Below are 12,193 nucleotides of genomic sequence, written 5' to 3' on the forward strand. Positions count from 1 at the left end.
ACACACACACACACACACACACACACACACACACACACACACACACACACTGTAAGGAGCAGGCCCTGAACAGGACAACTCCATTTTGTAATAGGAAACTTGTAGAGACAAGTCTGGTACTTGTAGAGACAAGTCTGGAAGTAAAGTTGTGTTGAGATAACCAGACACGAGTGGTTAGCTGGTGTGCATGGCAGCAGTAATGTCAAACCAAACATAAAAAAGGAGCCTAATCGGAGCACTTCATCACACTTGTAGCCATGACTGGCTAATGTGATCCTCTGGACAAAGCCTCCTCAGCACCCAGTCATCAAAGAGTTAACCGAGAGACCAATGCCCCAGCTTCATGGTCAAGCACCCTTCTAGGTCAAATTAGCAATTCAACTATCTGGAAGCCACAGCCTGACCCCACCTTCCAGGACTCTGGACCTGTAACCCGAAATAATCAAAAGGACTCAGGTCGTATAATCCATGAATGAATGATGTGTTTATTGCTATGCTTATTTCTTTGGTAATTAGCAACTTATTATTTGTGTTCATTGTGCACTATATTGTTAGAGGCAATGCATATGAAATGTGGCAATATCTTGTTGTAGCAATAGCCTTAGCATTGCTTGCTGTGCATCATTAAAGAGTAACTAAATTCTAAAACCCCTGTCTTTGGCTTACTCTCTCTTCCCTCTCGTGGAGCTGACAATCTCACAGTCAAATCCAGCATACAATCCCTGAGTGGAGCAGGACCGGTTGCTCCTCTCCCTACTCCTCTCCCCAAGGGGATACTAAATCCTTATCAATAGCCTGCTCGTGACAGATAAGAGTCCTTGCTCAACACACACACACACACACACACACACACACACACACACCTTGGCTTTAGAGCAGTTTTAAAACTAAAAAGCAGTTCATCTCCTAGAACTATTCAAGTTCTGTGTTCTCACTAAATACAATATAAGGCTATAACAGAATAGAATTAAAGTTAAGAAGAAACTCAAAAATATACTGACCAATTTTTCCAAATGGATCATCCTTGAAAGGGTCACCTGTGGCAAAAAAAAAGGTAAAAATAAATAAATAAATAAATACTATTATTTATTGTTGTAGAAAAGGATATTTTTTTAAAACAAAAGCAAAATTAAGTTAAACAATAGCAGTTTCAACAATTCTAATTCAATACTATAATACTTTAATGCAACGATTCTATTTCAATAGAATCATGCTATTCACCTTATGTAAGATTTAAAATAATAAAAAGTAAATGCTCGACTTAATACACATCATAAAAAGGCAAATAAGAATGACAGTGGTTTGAAGAGACATGTCCTCCAGTCTCTGGCCTTTGAACACCTGGTTCACAGTTGGTTTCACTGTTTGGGGAGGTTTAGGAGGTTTAGCTTTGTTGGATGAAGTGATGAAGTGTGCCATGGGAGGCAGGCTTTGAGAGCTCTAAGACTTGACTTAATGTTTGCTCTCTGCTTCCTGTTCTGGCTGCCATGCCTGCTGCTGTGCAGTCCCTGCCATTACAGCCTCTAAGTCTCTGAAATAGTAAGTCCAAATAAACTCTGACTTCCGTAAGTTGCCTTGGTCATGATGTTTTATCATAGCAACAGGAGAGTAACTAACATAAGAACCAAATATACTTACCTTTGATGGACAGAGGTTACAGGAGAAGGGAGACACAATAGTAAACATTTACCAACAAAACATCTACTCCTCACAAGGCTGAGTAGATATTACCAACAGTACTTCATGTAATAAAGAAGGCCTGACTAAGGCAACAACAAAACAAAACCAAAAACTGTCAGAAATTTTAGAAGCCAGAGGCAAACTCTCACATCTATGGCCACTTGAATTTTGACAAGAGTGTCTCAAGCACATAACAAAGAAAAGGTGAAAGTACAGTCTTTTCAACAAATGGTATTTGGGGCTGAGGATGTGTTGGGAGCCAACTCCTAGCAGAAAGCGGCTATCATCTTTGCAGCCATCTCAGATCATATACCCTGACAAGAGACTTGTTTTTCAACAGCCCACAACAGCTGAGCACACTCTGTTAAACATCTTTTTTTTCCTCACATACCTTGTTTTGCTGTTTAGTGCCCCCAGCTGCAAGGCACACTGGTATCCACGGCTGTAAGTCATGTGACAAAGTGCCTTTAGCTGTGTTCCCCTGCTTGTCCACTGCAGCAAGGCATGTGGAAAAGCGTATAAATACCCAGGATTTCCTTTCCATAAACGAGATTTGATCAGACCCTCTGTCTTGTCTCCATTCTTCGTATCTCTTGTCCCTCCATCCCCACTTTCTCTCTTGCTAGACCCTGACTCTCAAGACCTGAGCAGCAGGGCCAGGAAAGGGAGATAGTTTACATTGGCTGAGTGCTTTCCTGGGTGGCACAAAGTCTTGAGCTCTAGCCCCAGAACCCCATATGTCTGGTGTGATGGTGTGCATCATAATCTCAGCATTTAAATGTAGAGGGAGAAGGATCAGAAGAAGTTCAAGGTTAGCTTTGGCTGTACAGTGAGTCTGAGGCCAGTCTAGGCTACAGAACATCCTGTCTTGGAAAAAAAAAAAGATGTTTAGACAACAAAAAAGATCTTTACTTCATACTGGATATAGAATTAATTACACTAAATCTCTAAATCTCTTTAGTTATTAAGATCTCCACCCACTCATCGTGTGTGTGTGTGTGTGTGTGTGTGTGTGTGTGTGTGTGTGTGCATGCATGCAGGTGCACAATAGGCCAGAGTACATCAGATCAGATGCCTGGAGTGGAGTTACAGGCAGTTTGAACTACCTGTTGTAGGTGCTAGGCACCAAATCCAGGTCCTCTGGTAGTGTGCAGCAAGTGTCCTCAACCACTGAGCTGTCTCTCCAGCCCCAAAGCTCCAGATTTAACAGCTCCAACTATACATTCTGAGAAGAAACGGTATGAATGCTCATGCTTATAATCGACACTCAGGAGGGTGAGGCAAAAAGAAGACTACCATTAGCTTGAGGCAGAATAATAACCTGTCTCAAAAAAACTCCACACAAACACGCACATGCACACGCACATGCGCACACACGCAGAGCAAGAGAGTTAATAAAGTATTTTCAAATCATATGTTAAGAGTTTTACTTGGAACACGTAAAAAGCTCTTACAAGTCAACAATAAAAAGATAAACTGGGCTGGAAAGATGACTCAGCATTTAAAAGTGTATACTGCTCTTGCCAAGGAGCAATTCCTAGCACCCAAACTGGGCAGGTTACAACTGCCTGCAACTCCAGCTCGAGAGGGATCTGATTCCACGGGCCTCTGTACTCATGTTCACATGCCCACATACATAATTAGAGGAAAAAAAAAAGACAGTCTAATTGAAAAGGAGAAAAAAAAATGATGTGCTGCTCAACATTGACATATACATTTTTGCTGCCTGGTATAAAGAGTGAGTTCCAGGACAGCTACGGCTACACAGAGAAACCCTGTCTCAAAAAAAAAAAAACCTAAGCAAAAAGACATATATACATGTTTTTGTGTGTGTCCATTCCTCCTGGGTACATATCAGGACATAAAGTAATTCTAATTATTGGTTCAGAAACTGCCTGGCAGTTTTCCAAAGACCATTTCACATTTCCAGGAGTAGTGTATTGTAGCAGGAATTTCCCTGCCAAATCTATTTTAAATATTAGTGCAGCAGGAGGTCTATGATTGGACATGGAAAAGAGAGGCGGAGCTAAGAGTGGCTGAGAGAGGGGCTCAGAAGGGGGGAGAAAAGGAAGGCGAAATGGAGGCAGATGTGACCCCCGTGGACTTTGTAGCCTCAGTAGTTATTCATATCAAAAGCTTAGGATAACTGGGATAACTTATCTAAATTGTGTGGGCATCTCGTGTATTGAGATTTCATTGATATATAAATCTGACTGTTTAACTCTAAGCATTAAGAGTTTTGATTTACTGGGTTACTAGGTATTGTGATATCTAACCACAAGGATAGTGGGTATTGCATGGGGCTAGGCCTAGCGCCATGGAAGTGGCAGAGTTGGCCTAGGAACCAGGCCTAGAGCCACGGAGGCCATGGAATTGGTAGGCGGAGACAGCAACCATGCCAGTGTCTGGGGAGGAGGAGCCTGGGCCAGCACCACTGAGACTGCCAGCAGGTGCTGGACTAAGCGAAGGAACATGGTGGCTGAGCCAGGAGCATTTTTAATACCTCCTGCTACAGTCTATGGTAGTTATAATTTCTATATACCTCACTGACGCTTGTTATTAGCTTTTGATTACAGCCATCCTAGTAGATGTGAAGTGGTAGCTCATTTGGGAGTTTGATTAACATTGTAAATCTTTCAATAAGCTTACTGATTGTTTACATATATATTTTGGAGAAATAGTTAAATAATTATGTTCATTTGAAAATTAGGTTGGAGCTGAGGTGGGGAAAAGTGTTAAACTGCTCCAAAATTAGATTAAGGTGACAACTCTAAAACTGTAAGTGTTCTTAATCTATGACTGAATGATTGGTCTGTACTTCTAAGGATCAAACCAAGGTATTAAGTCTGCTACGACGTACTCTTCTACTGAGCACAATCTCAGTCCTATGTATTTTAAGTGCAAAACTTATGTTTACTTTTTGGCGCTTTACACATTTCAAAAAACTATTTTGTGTTTGTTTATTTTAGAGAGTTCAAATATTCGGGCTCATGACTATTGATAAGTTATCAATAACTTTCTGCCATGACTATTGGATAAGTTATATTGCTTGTGTGTCTTAGGTTTATATCTCTTGTTCTTTGTTTGTATAAATTTTGTTTATTTATTTATTCATTTATTCATCTATTTATTTAATTATTTTGGAGTATAAGTGTTTTGTCTGCTTTCTATGCACCAAGTGCATGTCTGGTGCCAGTGGAAGACAGAAGAGGGCATCAGATCCTCTGGCACTGGAGTGACACACAGTTGTACTGCCATGTGGGCACTGGAAACAGATCGCAGGTCCTCTACAAGAGCAGCAAGCAGATTAAGCCAAGGCTTAACTGCTGAGCCATTTCTCCAGCCCCTTATTTGTCTGAGACTAGATCTCACTATGCAGCCCTGGCTGAAACAAACTATGTAGACTAGACTGGCCTGAAGCCTACAGGATCCTCCCATCTCTGCTTACCAAGTGCTGGAATTTACATCATACACCTATGATACCAAGCTCAGTTTCACAAGATAGATCTGGAAATAAAATATAATTCAAAAGACCATTGACAAAAGGAATATTTAACATAGTTCACAGTCATGATATATTTTAGTCAGAGTTTTTGTTTGTTTGTTTGTTTGTTTGTTTTTTGTGATAGGGTTTCTCTATGTACCCCTGGATGTCCTGGAACTCACTCTTGTAGACCATGCTGACCTTGAACTCAAGAGATTCATCTGTCTCTGCTTCCTGACTGCTGGGATTAAAGGCATGCACCACCATGCCCAGTTAGATTTAAGTTTCTAAAATTAGAAATATCTTAAGGAAAGAAAATCAGACATCTAATTCTATTATAGCTTCCACTGTTATTTCAGTTTTATTTTATTTTTTTGAGATAATAATCTCACTGTGTGGCCCTGGGTATGTAAGCTATGCTGGCTTTGAACACAAGAGATCCATCTACTTACTTCTGTCTTTTGAGTACGAAAACTAAAAAATTATGTCACCATGCCCAACACCTTCTAATGATTCAAAATTACAGTGTTAGCTTTTTTTCCTTTTTTTCTTGATTTTTAAAAAGTTTCTTGAAGCAGTTTTGTTCTAAAGCTCAGGCTAAACTCAAAATGTTGGGATTACAGAAGTGTGATTCCATGCTTGGCCTGGTGCTAGTATTTTAGTAATTATTAGCTAAGTAATGCTGATTCATGAATGTGCAATCTCTACCACTGGCTTATAATATATCTTTCCTTTAGCCTTTACTCTGAAGAAAATTCTCTTAATCAGATAATCCTAAGGTAAAATGTTAAAATTAAATAGTAGCAAATAACACTTATTCTTAGCTTTACTTATATTGAAAAAAATACACTCTCAAAACTGAAGCCTTAATGATTATATAATTTATATATCAGAAAGGAGCTAAAACTGTCCAGTGGAAAAAGGACAGCATTTTCAACAAATGGTTCTGGTTCAACTGGAGGACAACATGTAGAAGAATGCAAATTGATCCATTCTTATCCCCTTGTACAAAGCTCAAGTCTAAGTGGATAAAGAACCTCTGCATAAAATCAGATACACTGAAACTAATAGAAGAGAAGTGGGGAAGAGCCTTGAATACTTGGGCACAGGGGAAAAGTTCCTGAACAGAACACCAATGGCTTATGCTCTAAGATCAAGAATTGACAAATGGGACTTCATAAAATTGCAAAGTTTCTGTAAGGCAAAGGACACTGTCAATAGGACAAAACAACAACCAACAAATTGGGAAAAGATCTTTACCAATCCTTCATCTGATAGAGGGCTAATATCCAATATATACAAAGAACTCAAGAAATTAGACTCCAGACAACCAAATAACCCTATTAAAAAATGGGGTATAGAGCTTAACAAAGAATTTTCAACGGAAGAAACTCGAATGGCCGAGAAGCACCTAAAGAAATGTTCAGCATCCTTAATCATCAGGGAAATGCAAATCAAAACAACCCTGAGAGTCCATCTCACACCAGTCAGAATGGCTAAGATTAAAAACTCAGGTGATAGTAGATACTGGCAAGGGTGTGGAGAAAGAGGAACACTCCTCCATTGTTGGTGGGACTGCAAGATGGTGCAACCACTTTGGAAATCAGTGTGGCGGTTCCTCAGAAAATTGGACATAGCATTACCTGAGGATCCAGCTATACCACTCCTAGGCATATACCCAGAAGATGCTCGAACATATAACAAGGACATATGCTCAACTATGTTCATAGCAGCCTTATTTATAATAGCCAGGAGCTGGAAAGAACCCAGATGCCCTTCAACTGAGGAATGGATTCAAAAAATCTGGTATATTTACACAATGGAGTATTACTCAGCTATTAAAAACAATGAATTCGAGAGTTTCCTAGGTAAATGGATGGAACTAGAAATTATAATCCTGAGTGAAGTAAGCCAATCACAAAAGAACACACATGGTATTCACTCACTGATTATCGGATATTAGCCCAGAACCTTGAAATGCCCAAGATGCAACTCACAGGCCACATGAAGCTCATAAAGAAGGAAGACCAAGTGGGGGTGATTCAGTTCTTCTTAGAAGGAGCAACAAAATACTCAAGGGAGCAAATATGGAGACAAAGTGAGGGACAGAAACTGAAGGAGGGGCCATCTGAAGACCTTTCCACCTGAGTATCCATCCCATGTGCAGTCACCAAAGGTAGATGCTGATGTGGAAGTCAGGAAGTGCATGCTGATAAGAGCCTGATATGGATGTCTCCTCAGAGGCCTTCAAGAGTCTGACATGTTCAGAGGCAGATGCTCACAACTAACCATTGAACTGATAATGGGGTTCTCAATGGAGGAGTTAGAGTGAGGACTGAAGGAGCTGAAAGGGTTTGAGGCACCATGAGGAGAGCAACAATACCAACCAACCAGAGCTCCCAGGGTCTAAACCACCAGCCTGGGAGCACTTAGGGAGGGATCCAGGGCTTCAGCTGAATATGTAAGACTGGAGGGCCCTGCTGGGCATAGGTGGAAGATGAGATCCTTGACCTCATGAAGGCTGGACGCCCCAGGGGGTGGGAATTTTGAGGGTGGGGAAGTGAGAGTGGGGGGGTAGGTAGGGGTTACACCCACAGATAAGAAGGAGGAGGGGTAAGGGGATAGGGGGTTCTTGGGTGGGTGGGGTATGGGGTAAGGGGACAACATATGAAATGTAAATAAAACATCCAATAAAAAAATTTAAAAAAAAAAGAAAGTACTGTTTTGGATACACTTACAAAAGAAAGATACTTACTGCCAACAAAAGGATCAGACTGGAAAAAATCCAAGTTTGTATCTGCAACTGCATCTGTCAGTGAACTTGATTCTACATTAAATGGATCTTCCTAGAAATAAATTTTAATTAAAACAGATATTTTAGTACCCAAATGTTTAAAGAAAGTACTTCAAATGACTTACATTCTGATCATATACATACTTGGAAAAATTTAGTAAATATTTTTCAGCTACAAAGATCATTTAAGACATGAGTAACAAGAACAATTGAATGTACAGTTATCTTCACCTCTTTTGAATGCTTGTCATCGTCAAATCTGGGGCTAACTTTTTCATTATCAGTTGCAGTCACAATTTCGCTTTCATCAGTCACATCAGAAGGCGCTATTTCAGGACTACTTCTCACCTACCAAAGATACACATTTGAGCGTGATGGATTAAAAATCTTTTGTCTCAGGCTGGTTAGATGGCTTGGTGGGTAAAAGCATTTGTTGCTGAGCCTGACAACCTGAGTTCAATCTCCAGGACTCACTAGAGGAAGTGAAAACAAACTCCTGTAAGTTTTCTTCTGACTTCCCCAAGAACACTGTGGTATGCCAATACCCACCCATAAAGATAATAAAGACTTTTGGGAAAGATTTTTTTTTGTTGTTTTTTTTTTTTTTGGAGAGATAGTGTCTTATTGTGTAATATTGGCTGGCCTGGAATGTACTATGTAAACCAGGCTGGCCTCAAACTTAGAGGTTCACCTGCTTTTACCTCTGAGTACTAAGATTTAAAGGAATTACAATGCATGGCTAAAAACAAGTTTTTAACTGCATGTGTGTGTGTGTGTGTGTGTGTGTGTGTGTGTGTGTGTGTATGTCTGCGTGTCTTAAAATTTATTTTGGTATTAGGGAATCAAATCCAGGGCCCCTTGAATAATGCACAAGCTATCTGCCATTGTACTATATCTCTAGACCCCTAAAACCTCTTTTTCTATCCAATCCTAGGTGGTCATCTCTGAACTCATACACATACAGACATTATATGGACTGAACAGGTTATATTTATTTTCCCCCTCCCTTGCTCCTCCTTTCCTCCTCCCTCCCTTCTTCCCTTTTTCCATCCCTCTGCCTCTCTGTCTCTCTATCTCTCTGTCTCCGTGTATGTGTTTGTGTGTGTGTAAAACAATTAAAGAAAAAGAGGCCGTGAATTTCACTAGAATGTGGAAGGGTTAGAGGAAAAGGAAAAGAGATATAATTTAACTTCAAAAAAGTATTAAAATAATATTTAAACTATTAAATACCTAAATACTTAAAAATAAAGTAAACTTTAAATAATGTTATTACCTAAGCCAGGTTTTCATGCTATCTCTGCAGTTCTGGAGGCAGAAGCAAGTGCACAGAGATGTTCGGGCAGCACAGTGAGACCCTGTCTCCAAATGTTATTATCTACAGAGGTGCTTTTGTTGTTCTGAGACACTGTCTCACTGTACAGCCCAAGATGGTTTAGAACTCACAACCGTCCTCCTTAGCTTCCCGAGCGCTGGGATTAAGAGTATATGCCAGGGCTGCAGAGAGAGCTAAACAGGTAAACATACTGATAACTGAGTACAATCCCTGGTCATAAGGTAAAAGGAGGAACTGATTTCCACATGTTTTCTTCTGACTTCCATATGGTCACTCTGGTATGTGTATATATACAAAATAAACAAAAATTTAAATGTGCCTGCCACCATGCCTACCAGAAATACTGATTTTCACCTATCTTCTATGAAAAGTAAACAAAACACCAGATGTGGTACCATATTCTCTTAAACCCATTAAATGGGAAATGGAGGCAGGCAGGCCAAGTGCATAAAGATGAGAAGATGGCTCCCTTGGTAAAGTGCTTGGTGCACAAGCATGAAGAATTAACTGAGTTCAACTTTAAAACACCCAAGTAAAGCCAGGCATGGTAGGGTGTAACCCCATGTAACCCCAACGCTGGGATGGCAGAGAGTGGTATTAGAAGACAGCAAAGTTTAACTCTGGCCTCTATGTATGGTTGCACATGTGGATGAGTGCAACCAAAGGTGAGCATACTAGTGAACCCCCCTCTCTCCACAGGCAGACACATTAAGTAATAAAAGAGCTTAAAGACATCCTTAGCTATATATTACGTTTGAGGCTAGCCTGAACTACACAAGACCATATTATTAAAAAAATTATTAATTAGATTACATTTGTACATTAGTTAAAACTGAAAAGAAAGAATTTCAATTGCTGGGGCTGATGGAATTACTAGAAGTTAAGAACACTAGCTGTTCTTCCAGAGAACCCAAGTTCAATTCCCAGCACCCATACAAAGCAGCTTAAATTGCCTGTTAACTCCAGCTCCAAAGGATCTGAAACCCTCTTCTGGCTCCTGCACACACATACATAAATAAAAATTAAAATTTATCTTAAAAATTGTATTTCCTTATATACAATGCTAACAAAACATTGTTCTGGGACTGAAGAGACAGCGTATTTGATAAAGTGCCTGCTACTCAAGCATGAGGACCTGAGTTCAGATACCCACCATCCATGCAAAAAGTCAAGCATGGTGGCGTGCGTTCGAAATCCCAGAGCAGGAGAGGTGTAGACTGACAGATACCTGGGGCTTCTGGCCAGCCACCCTAGTCTAATTGGTAAGCCCTAGATCTCAGACAGAGACTCTGAGGAATACCACTTTGAGGAGGACCCCTGGCCTCTACATATAAGTATAAGTATGTACACACTAACTTTGGTCTTCATCTACCTGGGGGTGGGAGGGGGAAAGTTAATAAACACTACGGAATAAAAACTCACTGATGACTCCTGGTGTATGGGTTCAGACTCTAGGTTGTTCTGGCCTTCGGCATGCTCGTTGAGGTTGGCTGTTTCACTGCTGCTGGTGCTGAGGCTACAGTAATCTGTAGCACCATTTACAAGGATGCTCTGTGGGCTACTGCACCAATTTAATTGGTTATTATGAGCTTCCAGATCTTTCATTTCCAATCTCATTTGCATCTGCCAATACAAAGTAGAAATATAAAACAATTTAATACTAGAACTGTATATAACACACAAATAGCTATCTCCTAGACTCATTCAAGGACACGTTTGCTCCCTCTTAGCAGATTCCTCTAGGAATGCAGCCTGACTTAAAAGCTGCAATAATCTCTTTCAGTGAGTCCTCCTGCAATTTCAGCATGCATGCATTTGTTTCTGTAAGTCTTGTGAAATCTCAAAGAATTCAGTCTCAGGTCTCTGAGAATTGGCAGTCTTTCAGAGTATAATTAGAAAAAGAAAGGCCCAAGATACTAGAGGAAAAGATAGCCAAGTAACAGAAAAGGAGATTCAACAATGAAGCTATAGAGGAGTTATAGGAAATTAAAGTATACTTTAGTATTCTTTACAGTATACTTTAGTATACTTCACAGTATACTACATAATATGCAATATATAGTATATATATTATATACATACACACATATGCATATATAGTATACTATATAGTATAAGAAGTTTTAGAATTGGCCACATTCCTGTTGGAGAAGGGAGTGAAGATCGGGTAAGTCAAGCTGGCCCTCTGCTCTGACACTCTTTGTAAATGGGAAAGAAGAGCCCTAAAAAGTATCTTCTAAAAAATAAGTTACACAAAGTCCAATAAACAAAGGAGAAAGCTGTTTTGACCTCAACTATTCGAATGAATTCAACAGTAAGCCAAAAAAGGCAGAATCAATATATTATAATATATTAAATAATAATAAAAACAGAAACAAGAAAATGAAATTATTTCAATGAGCAAAATTGATCTAAAAATTGGAATCCCAAGAAAAGACAATAAGTTGTGTTGTGTCTTAGTTATGCTATGATGAAACATCATGACCAAAGCAACTTGGGGAGAAGGATGATTTGGCTTACACTCCCACAGCACTGTTCATCATTAATGGAATTCAGTATAGGAACTCAAACAGGGCAGGAACCTGGAGGCAGGAGCTGATGCAGAGGCCATGGAGGAGTGCTGCTTACTGGCTGGTTCCTCATGGTTTGCTCAGCTTGCTTTCTTTATAGCATTCAGGACCGCCAGCCCAGGGATGTCACAAGGCACAATGGGCTGAGCCCTCACCATCAATCACTAATTAAGAAATTGTCTTTCAAGCTAGACATAGTGGTATGCCTTTAATCCCAGCATGTGGGAGTCAGGGGAGGGTAGATTTCTGTGAGTTCAAGGCCAGCTTGATCTATAAAGTGAGTTCCAGAATAGCCAGGACTGTTATACAAGACCCTGTCTCGAAAAACAAAA

At 40.0% G+C, this 12,193-nt stretch overlaps 1 protein-coding gene across 2 annotated transcripts in view; it reads right to left on the reverse strand.

Moving 5' to 3' along the window:
- Eps15 (epidermal growth factor receptor pathway substrate 15) overlaps positions 1-12,193 on the reverse strand; it is a 64,394-nt gene that overhangs the window by 17,944 nt on the left and 34,257 nt on the right. For both annotated transcript variants that reach the window (XM_028786518.1, XM_028786510.1), the window contains 4 exons: positions 10,714-10,914; positions 8,190-8,306; positions 7,920-8,010; positions 1,002-1,037 (listed from right to left, as the gene is read on the reverse strand). In XM_028786518.1, the coding sequence (XP_028642351.1) occupies positions 1,002-1,037; positions 7,920-8,010; positions 8,190-8,306; positions 10,714-10,914 (445 nt within the window). The remainder of the gene's footprint in view (positions 1-1,001; positions 1,038-7,919; positions 8,011-8,189; positions 8,307-10,713; positions 10,915-12,193) is intronic.

The sequence above is a fragment of the Grammomys surdaster genome, unplaced genomic scaffold, assembly GCF_004785775.1.
Source record: "Grammomys surdaster isolate TR1022 unplaced genomic scaffold, NIH_TR_1.0 100, whole genome shotgun sequence".
In the NCBI taxonomy this organism is placed as follows: Eukaryota; Metazoa; Chordata; class Mammalia; order Rodentia; family Muridae; genus Grammomys; species Grammomys surdaster.